Below are 19,132 nucleotides of genomic sequence, written 5' to 3' on the forward strand. Positions count from 1 at the left end.
AACAACAACAACAACAACAACAACAACAGTGCTAAACAAGGCGTCCGTGACTCTGGAGGCCGACTTACTACAACTAACACCCAATGGTGGGCGGTCCGATTAAGAAGTCCGATTATCCGATTATCTGATTAATCGGGTCCGCATTTTGGAATCGGATAATCGAATCGAACTAACCCCCACCAAACGAATTGGATAATTGGACTGCCAAAAATTTAAAGCGATTTGCGATTAATCCAGGTCGACGTCGTCTTTGTATTTTTTCGGTAATCCCTAATTAGACTTCAATTTTTTCGAATCTTGCCCGCCTCTGCTAACATCCATCTAGTTCCATTCAGCATCAGATATCTAGATTCCAACATTTGAAATTAGACAATAAATTGGATGACTGAATCAATCAATTAATTTATTAATTTGTTAATTATTTGGGAGCTCGCAGGCTGAGCGGGTTGGGGCGTCGTTACTTGCGGCGAAGGTCGAGGGGATGGCGGTTCGAACCCTGCCACTGGCGAAGTTGAACCAAGGGCATGGTTCATTAAATTCCACACTACAAAGTCCTCTGTGAGGGGCACCGTCCTAGCCTTCCGATAGGGAGGGGTTTGTGACGTTAAACCATATCATCATCGTTAATGAATTAAAAGGCAATGGTGCTGTTTAGTGTATATATAGTCCCTTAGCATTCGTCACATGAAGGCTGTCTTCGCGTGCAACCACACAACTCCACCTCAATCAGGAAATCCACTTTTGTAACCACATACCCCACTGTGGCAGCCACGCAAACCCTCTAATGACCCTGTGGCACTACAGCTGTTCTCGAAAAGAAACGGCAAAATCATGCAGAGTTAGAAAGAAATAAACCCCGAGACCCAATATCAGACTCTAAATTACCTTTTCCACGACTATCCTGGCCCTCAGCGACTAATTGGCAACCATTATTGCCATGCAAGACCAAGAAATGTGGTCAATAGCGTCCCCAGTCGATTTATAAATCATATGATTATGTGATTACTTCTCATCAACTGTAGTGATACATTTCACGCATTTTAATCTTAACAACCCCGTCGTGTGAAAACGAACGGTTATTCGTAATTCAAATTTAAAAATCAATGACATTTTCCCAACTGGAGGCAAAGTCCTAAAAATCCCTCCTAACTGCTTTAAATGGTTTCTTATTCAGTATGACCGTATTACTTTAGTGTTATTTACCCCCATTAATTTAGACATTGTGACAGGTTTGAGGAAGGCAGGAATAAACTCAGACCTAGATCCGTGTCTTATTCTTCCACCTTCCTCTTACCCCATTAATTTGTTCGTTAGTGGCTTCAGAAGTCCCGTAGAAACTATTTTTCTGAGCTAAGCTACTTTCTCTCGACTACAGAAACTGACTAACATAGCACCGTTTTCTAAAAGGAAAAGAGTAAAGACCAATGTCATTAAAAATACAGAAGGATAAACATCTGTGAGGCTAAGCATGCAAAGGTGAATAATCTATTCAGAAAGGAACTAAATTATATCTAATAAACGATTCAGTTTCATACGGACCAGTCATGGAAGCCTAGACGTGGAAATCTTGTGTTCATATCTTACTAATACCCTCGCTTTCCACTACAGATGCCATTGATGAATTAATACGACACATGGAGCTTTCGAGGGTTCAAAAGCATACGTTTCTTGAGAAAAACCACAAGAATTGAGATGATATTGAGGCTTTAGGGGTTAGACCTACCTCGACTGGGGAAGAAGGCATGTTGCAGACGCTGCACCCGAGAAGCAGCACCTTCTACGTCACTAGATGCCATTCCACTTGCACTACATCCTGCAACAAACGAGAAGGGTCCTTGATAAAAACCAAAAGATTATCGTATATTGTTGAATGTTACACGTATTCTTATTGTATAGGAAGATCAACAGGAAGGGTAGAAAGGGGTGCTTTTGATTGTCTTCGTCAAGTTAGGTGTGAAAATACACAAAGTAACATAGAACACACATTTCACTCTATCCTTCTGAGTGTTTACATAGAGTCATAGATGATAGGATGATAGTGGCCAGGGTTAATAATTTTCCATTACTCACAACTGTTATGTCATATATATTTGTAGACATGTGAACGTATCACTCAATCATGAGAGAGAGAGAGAGAGAGAGAGGAAGAAAGAGAGAGATATATGCCATTACCCTAAACAACAATACATTTCTATTGTTGTTCAACCGTGTGACTTTCCCGGTAAAAAAATAATAGTTCATCACAACAACTAAAAGGCCGATGCCACTAACACACAAACACACATCGAAGAACTGGAAAAATGACTTGAGCTAAACAAGATGTCAGAATCCTTGCAAAAATTCAGTTGCATTACTCACCACAACGAACTACGAGCCCACGAAACCTCCAGCCGTGTCTCTTATTGGACAGTGCTTACCTCCGACCTCCCTTCCCTAAATACCACACAAAAACCATCACAAAGAAACCAAACAAGAAGATGAATATTCCCATAGCGGTTGCAAGCACAGGATTCGAACATCAGGAAAATAAGTTCACCACACTGTGTAGCACTTCATACGAACTACACTAAATCATGGATTAAGAAACTAGTTCCCCACGATCAAGACCCGATGGCAGAACGGCCTACAGCGTCGCTATTTGCGGCGGATGTCGAGGTGACGGCGGCTCGAATCTTGGCACCAGTGAGTTGGACCAAGGACATGATTAATTAAATTCCACGCTATAAACACGTCTGTAAAAGGCACCGTCCTAGCTTCTTGATGGGGGGGGGGAGTTTGTGACGTTAAATCAAATCGCAAATACATTAGAACCTCCCCCACCCCGTACCTAGTAAAACACTCATATAAAGATTTGACGCCGATTATAAAGTAAGACGCCTTCCTGTGGATGTGCTGTGTCTTGCGACACTACTTCTGACCCAGGGCAGTGGACAGGATGCAGGGATGACCCGTCATCCAGGAGGTGCCAAGATAAGAGAGAGGGAGGAGGGTGGAGGGGAGTGGAATGTATAGAAAATGGAATGGGTGGGAGTGGTTTTTATGCCTTTTTCTTTTTGGCTACCCCCCCCCGTGTGGGGGGAAAAAGCCTTTGGTATATGTATGTATGTATAAAGTAAGCATTACGAAACAGATAAAAGATTTCCATCCTAGGACGAAACCGCCAGACACAAGCCTAAGAGGGGGAAAAATCACTCCCCAGACATAAGAGCCACATTAACTATCTCCGATCAGGTTCCCACACGGCACGCCAAGGCTACTCAAGGACTCATACTGCAGTGGTTCACTGTCTTCGTCTTTGTTGTGATTCCCCAAGCACTAACTGTAGCCAATTAAGCGATCTACAGCTTGTTAGAGGCTTCCTCTAGCAGTCTAGCTTAAGCAGAATGCCAATTATGCGTTCCACGGCGCTAAGCCTCATGACCTGGATTTGTTTGCTAAGAGAACCACAACACACTGACCACCAACACAGTGAAGACACGAGTACAAAATTCAAAGGATTACAAAGGAGGAGCATGCTGACAGGAGACCTTTTGGTCCATAACTAGGTTGGATGCGAAAAAGATACAATAATGATAAATAAATAAATAAATAAATAAATAAATAAACAATTCCTAGCAGTAACTTAAGGCCTAATCAGGGTGATGTTTCTACACACTCTGAGACCGCAGGTTCTGCACGAGAGAGCAGAGCCAGATTAAGTAACATATTTTGGAAGAATTACTAGATATACTATGTGCTGGGATTTTAGCATTTCATTCTAGGTATCTTTATAATTTCGTGAGTGGAGGAAGGTTCATTTGTTTAATTTCCGATTTTCTTATTTGTAAGCCAGATTTGTTTAAGTGTTCTACCATTCATGGTTTCTGTACATTTTTCCTAGGATTTAATTTTGGTGTCCGATGATCACGTTTTGTCATTTTTCTGATAGTTGTCTATAGTTCTACTTCTGTAGTCTTTTTAATCGCAATTTGAGGTGTATGGTTAGAACCAAACTTTCTTCCTAATCCCCTAGGAATGTGTGTTTTTTATGGTGTTTGTAAAGTGTTTTGCAGTTGCACCAATGGATAAGAGCTAATCATTCAGAGTTCCAAGGATCATCATCGATCTATTCAGTGTACCCTGGTCAGTTTGATTTGTTGTACTGCCGTAGTTCACGTTTATGCCAGATTTGATGAGCTAGTTTTATGATCATTGATATTGGGTCGTGATTTGATGGAAGACCGTTAGGTTTTCCTTATGATATGCCTAATAGACTGATAGTAAGTAAAACGTCGTCCCGGAATTCAGGTTGTGATGAAGTTGTCTTGTGTGAAAATTTAGTATAGTTAAAGCATGTATTGGTCAGGTCAATGGTTCTATTTCTTCTCTGGCCTACGGCTATATCGGATGTGCCCTCATTTTTCTAACAAGTATGAGATTTGACGTGTTCTTTAGTATGAAATTATAAAAATATATCCCTGAAATGTGTGGTGGTCGAGCCGACTCAAGCGCCAGCGTCATATAAGCTAGATGGATGGCGTTTTACGTCCAGCCAGACGGCTGAAGCCAAGACATTGTCCTCAATCTCCAAGCTCCATAAATGGATATATATATATATATATATATATATATATATATATATGTATATATATGTGTGTGTGTGTGTGTGTGTGTGTGTGTGTGTGTGTGTGTGTGTGTGTGTGTGTGTATGTATGCGTGTTAGTAGGTTCCAAGAAAGTTTACAAAATCATTAAGGTGTCGCTGGAAGCATATATATATATATATATTCATATATATATATATATATATATATATATATATATACATATATATATATATATATATATATATATATATATATATATGATGGTGATGTTGGAGGTTGATTTTTATTCATCTGGGTTTACATTATATGTTTGTTTAATATAGGAAAGCTGTCCTACACTGGACATTCGAGCACATATGTTTGTTTAATATTAGGAGGCTGTGGACATTGGAGCTATGCAAACATAATTCTTTGTCTCTGGGTGTATACTATACGAATATTCTACCTACACGCACAGTATCTACCTCACAATTGAAGAGATTATTGCATACAAGACTGCATGAACACAGGAAGGATTGATGATATACCTCCATTGTTCTTCTACACGAACAGTCAGGCTTGGGTGCTCAGTACTGTACACGGAGGCTCTCCCTCGTATTAATTTCACTCCTGTCGCACGAAAAGATTAAGCCAGTGGTAGAGGAGCTCGTGCTGCGGCGGAGAGCACAAGGTTGACGACCAACAGCACAAGACCACTCCGCCTGAGCTTTCCCCTCTTCTCACGTGACTCCGCCATGCCGGGTTCGTTTTTCCAACCTCCATTGGAATAACTAGAATATGACTTCGTTTACAGAAATCTAATCTTTTCTAAGAACATTTCAACAGTATGTTTATCATTAGTATAGGTTTACAATCTCTTTGTTGATCATTTAGCTTTGCTATATATGACGGAATGGTACTTTATTTGGAGATTTGAGAAATAAATTGTAACCGAAGTCGTTTTTACTCAAACGAACTCTCAACTGTTGGCGGTGGTGGAGTCAGTGGAAGCCCAGTGTGATAACCTCTTATGTATGAATACAGTGGAAAACTGGGAGAGGTCTTGGGAGTTAAACAAACACCAAGAGAACTGGGTTCAGACCAGATGCAGCCTCTCCTACGCAGAGACAATAATATATGTAGTAAATAAAAATAGATGTATCAAAAGTAAATGCAGCTAAAAGAACAAATTCCCTGACATTTTCTGGAATGCTGTCATGATATCTGATACAATGACGAAGAAAACTACCACAAAAATTAGCAAAAACAAAAAAAATCGATTTTCTTTTGTTACTTTATTTGACCCATCATGTGTGGTCTAGTCTACTTTCTTTCACTTACGAGTGGATTCAAACCGTTTAAAAAAACAAACGACGCCAGTAAAGGTACGAATAACTGTCACTTTCTCAACTAAACCTTCGAAACTCAACTTACAGTCACTCGTGCTATCCCCCAGAGCCTACTGCAACCTCGGCCAGTTTCTGCCGTGAGGAGTTTTGCCGTCGCGTTACAGTTAAGTTCTTTCCGTTATCGACCACTGAGTAATGGCCCTCCCCCGTTCCCCCCTTCCCCCCCGTGGTGTGCTGCTGCTGCTGCTGCTGCTGCCGGACCTAAGAGGTTATTCCTCCCTTGATACCAAAAATAGAGGTGTGTGTGTGTGTGTGTGTGTGTGTGTGTGTGTGTGTGTGTGTGTGTGTGTGTGTGTGTGTGTGTGTGTGTGTGTGTGTGTGTGTGTGTGTGTGTGTGTGTGTGTGTGTGTCCGTCCATGTATTTACCTAGTTGTATTTTGCGGGAAGGGGAGCTATGCTCGTGGTGTCCCGCCTTTGTATCTCGCAGTGTCTAGTTTGCTTTTAAACTCATGAATGGTTTTTGCGCATACTATTTCATTGTCCAGTTTGTTCCAAGTGTCCACTACTCTATGTGGAAAACTGTTTTTCTTCATTTCTCTTCTGTAGCTATGTTTTTTTTCCCATGTCCTCTTGTGTTTCTCTTGTCCCAGTTTAGTATCTCTGTGCCTTTCATGATTCTGTAGATGGTGTGTGTGTGTGTGTGTGTGTGTGTGTGAGAGAGAGAGAGAGAGAGAGAGAGAGAGAGAGAGAGAGAGAGAGAGAGATTCAGCACGGTCATGGATAACATACCGGAGTTGTGATCGACAGCTATCACCCACCCGAATGAGAGCTCAGAGTTTAAATATGCCTTGATCTATAGGTAATGCTGTGACCTTACTCAGTGTGTGTGTGCGTGTGTGTGAGTGTATGTGCATGTGCATGCGTTGTGTGTTTATATAATCGTATTTAACCAAACTGTAATTACAAATAGGAGCTACGTTTGCGAGGCACAGTTTCTGTCTCCAATTATCAAACTTTGCTTTAAACTCATTTCTGTTGTCCGCTTCAGCCTATTCTTGGTTTGATTAACTCCACAAATTTGTTCCGAAAACTCTTTCTCTAAGGTCTTCAAACTTTTCTTATTGAGTTTCTTGTCATGTCCTCTTGATGTTCTTTAGGTCCATACTAATAAATCCTCTTTATTAATCTGGCCCACGCCTTTTGTAGTTATGAATAATCAATGTCCTCTCTCCATATCTCTCTCTCTCTCTCTCTCTCTCTCTCTCTCTCTCTCTCTCTCTCTCTCTCTCTCTCTCTCTCTCTCTCTCTCTCTCTCTCTCTCTCTTCCCAGTATGGACATTCCCAACTTATCTTGTCTTTCTTTCATACGATCTGTCAATTAGGCTGTGGACCATTTTAGTTGATGCCATTTGCATTTTCTATTTTGCTATTTCCTTTGTGTGTGGACTATGCCACTGCTGTGTATTCTGATCTGGGGGTTATGAATTTTATTATTATTATTGTTATTGTTATTATTATTATTCATTATTCATCATTATCATTATTATTATTATTATTATTATTATTATCATTATTGTTATTATTATTATCATTATTCATTATTTATCATTATTATTATTATTATTATTATTATTATTATTATTATTATTATTATTATTATTATTATTATTATTATTCATTAGTCATCATTATTATTATTATTATTATTCATTATTCATCATTATTATTATTATTATTATTATTATTATCATTTTTGTTATTATTATTATTATTATTATTATTCATTATTCATCATCATTATTATTATTATTATTATTATTATCATTTTCATTATTATTATTATTATTATTATTATTATTATTATTCATTATTATTACTATTGTTGTTATTATTATTATTATTATTATTATTATTATCATTATCATTATTCATATTACCATTATTATTATTATTATTATTATCATTATTATTATTATCATTATTTTTTTTTATCTATTATCAACATCATTATTATTATTATTCATTATCATCATTATCATTATTATCTCCTTGTCCTTTTGGTGAAATGCCCTGTTATGCTCATTAACAACGTATGCGTCTCCTGTGATCTTGTAAATGTTTTAAGTCGGGTGACAAATTAATTATCCATAACTAGGACTCTTAGATCTCTTTTCTCTTTTTATTTTCACCCATTACCAAAATTATACAGTTTTTTAGATGAATTTCATTTTTCACTCCTAGTTCCAATCATATATATCGTCTAGATCTTCCTGTAGCAATTTGCATCCTTCTTTTTCATTTCTAATGATCTTGGCGTCGTCTGTAAATAGATTGATGTAACCACAGTATTTGGTCCCCCCCATTGTGTCACTTCCCTCTAATTTGGAATTTCATCCTCCACAACTACCCTTATGATCTTTCCAGGGAGTTACTTATATACTTTCTAGGAGGCTCCTTTTGTATCCTCCTACATATTCCAACTTCTACATTAATCTTCTGTGAGGTACCTTATTGTAAATGTTCTCCAAATCCATTTTACCCATCTCTCTTGCAACATATCAACCGCTGTCGAAAAAAATAAATAAATAAAGACAGATTTGATCATTTTGAACTTCTTTTCTTAACACTGAATTTGTTATCTACCAAGATCCTAATCAACTCTGTTATTTCTCCGTCTGTCTTTCACAATTCTCATGCACAACTTGCCAAACAAGCTGGTCAAGAAGGCTGATCTACATCTTAAAGGTTTCTCCGTATTTCCTCCTTAGTGAATTGAGAATAAATTGCGACTTGTTGGCCTGGATTATTTTTCCTAATTTGCTCCACAAATTAACACATCTATGCGGAAATCTATACTTCCTAACATCTTATAAATAATCGTTTTATTTAGATTTTTCTTTGACTTATTCTTTCATCATATACAAACAGATTCTCTCTGTCCTTTCTTTTTTCCTTCTGTTTTTATTTTATTTTATTTTTTAATCCTTCCTCCGTTTTAAAGATAACTATTATATCACCTCTTTCTTTTCACTCCTCCTGTGTGGGGAATCTTAAGTTTTTCATCACTCTTCGTATGTCTTATCGGCCATGTTTGGGATCTTTCTAGTCACCATCTTTTGTATTCTATTTTTCTTATATCCTTTTTATGTAATCACCACACCCCTGCTATATATTCCAGTCATGCACAGGTTAGGTTTTCAAATATTTTTTCACCATATCCTCATTCTTATAAATATATGTCACTCTTAGTTTCATATTAATGTTTAATATGTCCCTCCCTTCATTGTTTATATGACATTTCGGTGACAGATCATCCGTGATTAAAACTCATGAATTGTTTTCTTCTTTTGATTTAATGATTATTCTCACCCCCCATTTCATAACATCCAGACGGTTTCCTTCTGCTTTGACCCAACAATTTTAATTTCTTGACAATGAATTTTATCTCCCACTCCTGTCCCCATCTATAAATTTTCTTCAAGTCTTCTCGTAGTAATTCTCAATCCACTTCACACTTCGCTTTATTCGTGATTTTGGCATCGTTATCAGATAAGGTTGCGTAACTGCATATTCCATTCACCATGCCATTGATACACAACAGGAGCTAACTGGTGCTAGTATCGATTACTGCGGTACTCTATTCACTTTTCTCTCTTCAACCTGATATTTCATCCTTCGTTACTGTTTGTATACATCATTCCAATGTGCTCCCTCTAAACCTCTTTCCACACATACGCGTCTCAGTTGAGTTCGTTTGAGAAGAAACAACTTAAGCTCCAGTCACACCAAGCTTACGACCTGTTTCCGACCACCACCTTCGACGGTGGCACTTTTGTTTCTCTCATTGAGGTTAGCGCCAGCTGGCTATTTCCATATTCATCTTCATGACGGGGAGGAGGTGGGGGGAGATTCATTCCAATTGCATTATTGTCTTGAATTCTTTTTAATAAAAAGAGGAACAGCACAAATCAGCCTGGTCGCCACCGGTGGTCGGAAACAGGTCGTAACCTTGGTGTGACTAGGCCTTTAGGTTACAATCTTTTATTTTTCGAATCTTCAAATGTCAAATAACCTTTGCGTCATATATTGAGAGGCTGAATGACGAACTAGGAGAAGTTAAACTAATACTAACATTAGACACCTTGTTGAACTGTCCTTGGCGAAGTCTAGAATATTGTAAGCGAAGTTGTCTTCTAGCTTATCAAATTCACAACATTTAACGTGAGTCTTGAATGTGTGATGGGGGATTAAAGCCTCCATTGCTTTCCAACTTCCATAACAACCTCTTGTTCGGCATTTTGTTGAAAAAAAAAACTTTTTCCAGGTTTAGATATATGTACATTCCTGACACACTGGCTGATTTCCAGACCAGTGGTACTTTACCTTCTTCCAGTGAACTTATGATCAGTTGATGCATTTTTTCCATCAATTATTCTCTACACCCTTCCAGTATCCGATACGAAGTCTCATCTGGACCCAAAGCCTTTCTCAATTTGCAAGTTATTGAGAAATCTATTCACTTCACTTCATCTTTGCATTGTTTAAAACATCTTCTTTAACTTAACCATTTTCTCCCTCAGTCCTATTCCTTGGTAAGTGCCGATTGAAAAATATTATTAATTTCTTTTTCTTCATATATCATCCCTTCAAACTGGGTATTTCTTTTCTCTTTCACCCTGCCTTTTACAAATTTGGAGAACAATTTAGGTTCATCTTTAGATTTATCAACTGCACATACTTTTTTTTCTTCTCTTTTAATTCTAATGTATTTGTTTCTGGTTCTTTTATTTTCTTTGTTCTTCTCTTTTGCTATCTCCCCTATGCCTTCTCTTCATGTTGTTTTTCTTCTGCGCATCTTTTTGTTAAACCATTTTCTTTTTCTATTCTTTCCCAATCATCCTGAGCACGTTCCACCAGTGTGTTATCAATTTTCAGGAACATTTTCCATTTCCTCTTTGTTTTTTATTTCACTGACCTCACCCAATACGCTTCTTCGAAATAGTTATTTTTTTATATATTTCAACTTCAAAAAAATTAAATCTTCATTGTCTGTATGATTCTTCTTTCTGTTTTTTCTTCTTCCAAAATAAATTCAAAAGACTACATGATTACTACGAGACACTGGTACTTCAATGTTTCATTCACCTTAGCTTCTTCTGTTATGATAAAGCCCAATCTTGCTGGTGTGTCATCACCTCTATATCTTGCTGGTCCTTTCCCCCATTGGATCCTTATTTTGTTCATTGTTATATTCGTGAGTGAATTGCACCAAGATTCCTCATTTCTGGTAACCTGTCACCTCCATTTTATATTTTCACAATTAAAGTCTCCTACTATTCATATTTTCGCCCTTTTACTTTTTTATGGTGTTCAACTGTATTTACCAGTAACTCTTTGTGCTCTGCGTCATTCTAGGCTCTTGTCTTTGGTGGAACATGTACGACTGAGAAGTCTCTTTTACCACCACCCCCCGTTATAATTCTCAAACTAACCATCGTGGACATTCTTTCTCCTATTCCACCTTTACACTTTTCCACTGCTATCATCATACCTCACGTCTTTCCCCTTCTACCCTACTCCCATATCTTATGCTTTACTCTCCCATCTGAATATAATTTTATTGAATGTGGTCTCGACAAAACACATTATTAGTGTTTTTAAGACATTTACCTCAATTTTTGCTAAAGTCAATTTATCTATATTAGTGTAATATATATGTTTTTGCTTATGTTTTATTCATTTTTATTTCATTTTATCTTATTTTATTTTATTTCATTTTTTTTCATTTGTTACTTCCCCTTCCTTTTCTGGATTTTTTTGTTGATACGATCTTATCCACTAATCTATCACTCTCCAGTAAAACTCCTTTAAGTTCGTTTCGCTCTTTCTCTCTCTTATCTTTTTCTTCTTCTGCCTGTTTTCTTTTCTGTCGTCCTTCCTTTGCTCCATACTTCCTTACCTAAACATTCATGAATTTGCTTTTGCCTGCCAGCTTTTATATCTTATTAACTCATTCACGACGTTTTGCAATTTAGGATCTATTTTTATTCCCGTGCCCCCTCTTGTGCATATTTATCTGAACTATATAATTATATTTCTTCTTGTATGCCTTCCTCATTGTCCATAATTACTTGCATAATTTCCTTGGCCTTCTGGTTTTCCTTTCTTTTCCTCTTCTTACTTTTCCTCTTTTCATTCTATAACATTAGCTAATTTTTATCTGTTATCTCTCTTATCAACGTTTCTCTACTCTTCAGTACATTCATCACTTTCTAATCCACGCCCAAGACAAAAAGTCCAAAAGACTATAAAATTAACCGGGCAAGTGGGTCTGCCCCACATCTATCATATCTCTAACTTCCTTCCATTTCATTCTTTCCTTACACTAAACCCCCAAATCCCTCCCTCCCCTCTCCCCCATCTTATCTATCCTAACCTCTATCTATCTATCCACACCTTCTCTTTCCTCCCTTCTTTGCTGTTTCGTAATCTTATCAAATCAGTTACAGACATGTTCCACGGTATCATTCCTCTGAATAGCCGTCAGACTCTTTTACTCAGATTTAGAGAAGCACTTCGCCTGAAAAAGACCAAAAACGTGTTTATCAACGTTAACCTCTCCTACCACGTTGTTACTTTAATGATTCTGTTCTGGTTAAGACCAGATGGTTTTATCCACTTATTCTTTTGTTGTGGAGGGAAGCGGGTTTCCCACAGCTGGGTACGTTCGCTTGGAAAGGCACAAATCGTCAAAAGTAGGGAAAGGATAAGAGGTGTTTCGTCAGTCAACATGATTAGCCATTTCCAGCCTTGCGGTTTGTCTTGTGATTTTTCTCCTGACTTACGTTAGTCAAATTTATTCGTTTCTGAGAGGCTTCTGGGTTTGGCAAAGATAAACTCGTTAGTTGGCAACCTGGTCTACCCACGTAGTTACAACTACAGTGATCTTCTTCCGACTAATGCCAGAAGATTGTATTATCCACCTTTAGAAATTCGCCTCGACTTCCAAGGGTTACAAAAAAAAAAAAAAAAAAAAAAAAAAAAAATTATGCCTGACCAAGTACCATTTTTTTCACCTCATCTAACCATATGACCAGCCTTAAGGGGTTATCACACTGAGCTATTTTTCCTCCAACCAAAACTTTCCCCGCCGCAAACTAAGACAAACTATTTTTCTCAACAAAAATACACAGAATGCCATTCGATATGCTGGAGTGAATCTATTTTCCTCCAGCATATCACATTCCTTCCCGCTTTCCAGCCTCGTCGTTCAAATAAAATTGTATTGGCTGGCGCCTGACCATTTTATTCGTTTTTTTCCAGAAGCCTCTGGGCTCCGAAGGATTAAAACAAAAATTCGATTATTTGGTTCATATTTCTTAATCGAGATAGTCTTTCTTTTTCTCCTTTTGCAGCTTTCATATGTACATTTAGCAAAGTTCAAAGTTTTAATATCCATTGGGATAAATACTTAAACAAGTTTATGTAATGTCTCTCAGTTAGTTATTTCATTTGCTTGTTATGTTTGCCTTTTCTTCAACATCCGGTCTTGTTCTGTACCTTAAAGTCTCCTGTCGGCATTCACGATTTGCCACTGTGACACTGCCTCTGGACACTCCCAAGGAAAACCAACACAGGTGATATTACAAGCCCAACAGTCGCTCTGTAGTGAGTGAGCAGCCCTTGTTAGGATACACCCTAGTATCCTGTTTTGCCCTGTACCCAAAAGCCTACTGTCGGCATTCATGATTCACCATTGTGACGCAGTGGCCCCGAAAGCCCTCAGTGAAAACCCACTCAAGGTGATATTGCAGAACCAGTGGTCGCTCTGTAGTGGGATAACGGGCACTACAGGTCAGCATCACTTTGTGTGACTGAGCAGCCCTTTTTAGGATTCACCCTGTCAACCCCACATGAGGAAGTGTCTAGAAAAGGCACCTCAAACTTGGCTACCTTGTTCCAGTCCAACTGAGGAGCCGCCTCTAGCAAGGTATTAATAATAATAATAATAATAATAATAATAATAATAATAATAATGATAATAATAATGATGATAATAATAATGATAATAATAATGATAATAATAATAATAATGATAATAATAATAATAATAATGATAATAATAATGATAATAATAATAATAATAAATATATAAATAAATAAAAGTGTCTTCTGTCCCAGATTTGGAACACAGTTTCAGAGAAGCCCGAAGACGAATACGATCCAGAACGATAACACTTGGAGCCACATACGCGGAAGCACCACAATCCATCAAACGAAACCCTTTCCCCCCATCAGGTCCACTCGAACAACCACGCTAAGAGAAACCACCCGCATAATAATAACCTCCCTACACAAGCCCCTACACCCAGATCACTTGTGCTACAACGCTACAATAAGCCTCAACATAATCCCCCATCGTTTCCCTACTTGAATTACAAAAACCTCCCATACAATTTCCCATTCCCTCCCTTCACTCACCCCCGGCACCCACAATCCTAACCCCCCTCCCCCCAAGATGACCCAGCATTCCGGGAGAAAACATAGATGATGATGATGATGATGATGATTATTATGATAATAACGATGATGATGATGATAATAATAATAACAATAATTATAATAATGATAATAATAATAATAATAATAATAATAATAATAATAATAATAATAATAATAATAATTATAACAGTAATGATAATATAATAATAAAGAATAGTAATAACAATTATGATAATAATAATAATAATAATAATAACAATAACTAATAATAATAATAACTTAATGATAATAAAAACAATAATAATGATAATAATAATAAACACTAATAATAATAATAATAATAACAATAAGAACAATAACAATAAAAAAATAATAGTAGTAGTAGTAGTAGTAGTAGTGGTAGTAATGACTGATGATAACAATAATACATACATTTGTACTTATGCGTATACATACAAATGTACATAATGTACACACATACATTCATACATATACATACACCCATACATACATACTCGTACATACATGCATATATACACATACTCGTACATACATATACATACATACAAAATAGTCATACATACATACATAATATTCATACATATAGACACATGCAAAATACTCATACATACATATATACATACGTAAATACATACATACATACACACATATACACATACATACATACATATATGCACACATATATACACACATATATACATACATACATATATACATACATATATACATACATACGTAAATACATACATACACACGTAAATACATACATACACACATACATACACACATACATACATACATATATACATACATATATACATACATATATACATACATACGTAAATACACACATACATATATGCATACACACATACATATATGCATACACACATACATATATGCATACACACATACATACATACACACATACATACATACATACATACACACACGCGTACATACATAATGTACCGAAAGGCCCCTTTCTCTTATAAGAGGCGTGGTCGAGTCAAGACACACACACACACCCGCCCTTCATCCCACACCCGTCTCTAACCCCGCCCACTGCTCAGATCCCAAGTTATGTAAGAAGACTGCAGTAAGAACAAGAACAACAAAATCAACAACAACAACAGCGATGATAATAATATAGTAATAATATTAACAATAATAATGATGGTGATAATGATAATAATAACGATAATAATAATGATAATAATAACAATGATAATGATAATAACAACAATAATAATGGTAATACTAACAATGATGGTGATAATGATAATAATTACGATAATAATAATGATGAAAATAACAAAAATAATGATGACGATAATAATAATAGTAATAATAAAAATGGTAATAATAATAACAATAATAATAATAATAATAATAATAATAACTAACAACAACAATAACAACAATAACAATAATAATAATAATAACAACAACAACAACAATCACAACAATAAGGATGATAATAATATTATTAGTAATAACAACAACAACAACGATAAGGGAACAAGTGCAATGACGACAAGAACAAGGTCATGTCCTTTACCGACCAGTTCAGCTGAATAGAACCGCTTGACAATCGCCAGAATAAGCATACGAGTCGAATACACCAATGGTAACGTAAAGAAAATGTAATAATTCCCAACGTAACTGATACTGGTGCCTTCATTCTGTTATTTCAAAAGAAGTATATGTTTTTGTTTTATCGCTGTAACAGACAAAATGTGACAAAAAAAAATGACAAAACAAAAAGTCCTTTAAAGGTGTGGTGGAGGGCATGTAAGAAGTCTTCACTAAGATGCAATAATAACATTTCTTAATGCAACTACTGTTTCCACTATTTTTTCTTTGTCAATATATGTAGGGGTGCTTTACCGCAGGGCAAAACATACACTTTTCACTTACTATTTCAGTTATGAAATAGTCTATTATCTCAGATAAAATTCAACCCAGAAGAACGTTAATCTACTATAAACATAAACTTACCAAAGCCGGTATAAATTGAATGAAATTGCATAAAAACGCAAGCATACACACGCACACATACACGTTGTATGGCAGCACCACTACTGTTAATCTGCTAAGGAAGGGTACATGTCAATCCGTGACACTACGTTGCACCTCCTTTTACTGCACCTTCTGTTTAGATACTAAATTCGATGTAGTCGAACTCATAAGTTCGAACAAGGCTGTGTCCGAACCTTGGTCTTTTGAATTCTATTTTATCTTGATTACTCCTAAAAAATGTTCTATCACCAATTTTTTATTATCATTATTATTATCATTATGTTCAGTTAAACTGAATGAACTTGGAGAACTATGATGTATGAATCGTAAGATTTTTGTACAATGTGTTACATTTCACATTATATAAAATTATTCTTTCATAAACGATATATATGCCTTTATGTATATTTTAATATATTTTATAGAAACTTTAGAATATATGTACGTGCACTTCCATTCAGTCAAGTAGAACAATCAATATGTAATATAATACATCTGGGTCATGAATGACAAAGAAAACGGATAAATAATATAGCAGAAAACCTAAATAGTAAGGAATAACTATTCATTTTCTACTATTTTGGCTCCTATTTGATCCAATGATGAATATAAGTCATTTTGCGTGGAAATGACCAATTCCGACAAAGATATTAGAGGAACCACCTGCACATGAGAAAAAAGCTTTTAATCCTCGCACACGCTCTGACAAACGAAACATCATGTACCAAGAATACAGACTTCCGTCTCACATGAAGTTGGTTCCTACGTCAGGTGTCATTTTGACTGGTCCCTCATGATTTATTCATCACAGGTAAATTCACCATAGTTCATGTGCGACAAATGACTTTATTGTATACATTATTTGAGAGAGTGAAATTAATGTAATGCAACATACATGCACCATGACTAATTAAAGTATAGATAATTTATTAAATGCACAAGTTCATTGCGACACAGAGGGCTGTTGCCGAATCTTTTATCCAGAAGAACATGTGTACAGGTCTGAAAGGATTTATAAACTTCTGTTGAAGAGTCCGAGTAAACACTCAAACATAATCAAGTATGATTAATGATTTTAGAATTATTTTTAAATCAAAACGAGAGTTTTTATTTCATAATGAATACTGAGACGAAATTAGTGATTAACACTGAAACATAACCAAGTATGATTTTTGAATTATTATTAAATCAAAACGAGAGCTTTTATTCCCGAGACGAAATTAGTTATTAATGTTAAAACATATGCTTAATGATTTTTAAATACTGCTAAATCAAAACGAGAAATTTGATAATCGTTGATAATGATCATTGAGACGAAATTATTCATCGTTTAAAAGAAACGCAGCACACGCGCCGATGTTGATTCGAGCATCAGGAGGGAGCCGGGGACTTGTCAAAATCGATTTAATTATAAGAAGGCGTACTCTCAAGTAGCCTTTTGTTACTCCTTTAACATCAGTTTTGCCGAAGGTCCTTGATATGCTCTCTGAATCTTTTACGCATCACTTTGTGCAGAACGTAGAATCGCAAATCCTTCCTCTGGTCGGCCTTGTCGATGTTCTTCTCGAACTTGGCCTTGACTTTGCTGAACTCGACGAGGTAAGTGTCCTTGCTTTTGAAGCTGATGTCGACCCGGCTCCTCTTCCTGTGCCCCTCCTGGTCTTCTGAATGTCTCCTCTTCTTGATGTTTGGCTCCTTGGTGTTCATTGCGGCGTCATTGAGGAAAAACTGCTTCCAACGACGCGGAGGCCCGCGGGACGGAGATCTCCCGATCTCTGAGAGAACTTGGACGTCTGGGATTATTCGGCTCGTCGATGCTGCATCGGGTTCAGGATGACCTTTACTACCTGCTTACATTTCTTCAACCAAAATGTATATATATATATATATATATATATATATATATATATATATATATATATATATATATATATATATATATATATATATATATGTATATACGTGCATATACAGTACATATATATGTATATACATATGTATGCATAGGTATGAATATGTTTATACACACACACACACACACACATGCCGACAGGAGACCTCATGGTCCATATCTAGGTCGGATGCGAAAAAAAAATCATAATAATAATAATAATAATAATAATAATAATAATAATAATAATAATAATAATAATAATAATAATAATAATAATAAATAAATAAATAAAAACTATAATAATGTAAATATCAAATAAAATACATAAATAAATGCATAGGTATAGTTAAATAATAAACAAACAGGTAAATAGTAAATAATAATAAATTGACATATAACTAATAATAAATGAGTCAAACAGACAAATGATAACAAAACAAAAGCAAATAGTATAAAATAAATAATAATCATTACAGCATCTTGCTTAGGTGTTTATCTAAATGATTTTTAAAGCTTCGAACTGAACTACATTGCACTGCCTCTGCAGGAAGTTTATTCCATTCATTAACTACACGGTTGGCGAAGTTGTTTCTACCCACTTCCAAATTGAATCTACTTCCTGACAGTTTGAGACCATTATTTCTTGTCTGATTCTCATTCAGTGTGAAAATTTCGTCACTTTTGATGTTGTCAATTCCCTTTAGAATCTTAAAGACCTGTATCAAGTCAGCTCTGAGTCTACGTTTTTTTAGGGACAACAGATTCATATGATTTAGTCGA

General features: G+C 36.0%; 1 protein-coding gene across 2 annotated transcripts in view; it reads right to left on the reverse strand.

Moving 5' to 3' along the window:
- LOC143017765 (cytosolic carboxypeptidase 3-like) overlaps nucleotides 1–16,576 on the reverse strand; it is a 59,979-nt gene extending 43,403 nt beyond the window's left edge. For both annotated transcript variants that reach the window (XM_076172633.1, XM_076172634.1), the window contains exons 1-2: nucleotides 16,438–16,576; nucleotides 1,724–1,813 (exon numbers count right to left, since the gene is read on the reverse strand). In XM_076172633.1, the coding sequence (XP_076028748.1) occupies nucleotides 1,724–1,813; nucleotides 16,438–16,468 (121 nt within the window). In that variant the 5' untranslated portion in view covers nucleotides 16,469–16,576. The remainder of the gene's footprint in view (nucleotides 1–1,723; nucleotides 1,814–16,437) is intronic.
- Nucleotides 16,577–19,132: the final 2,556 nt, after the last annotated feature.

Source organism: Oratosquilla oratoria, chromosome 33 (genome assembly GCF_046742065.1).
Source record: "Oratosquilla oratoria isolate Oo_2021 chromosome 33, ASM4674206v1, whole genome shotgun sequence".
NCBI lineage: Eukaryota > Metazoa > Arthropoda > Malacostraca > Stomatopoda > Squillidae > Oratosquilla > Oratosquilla oratoria.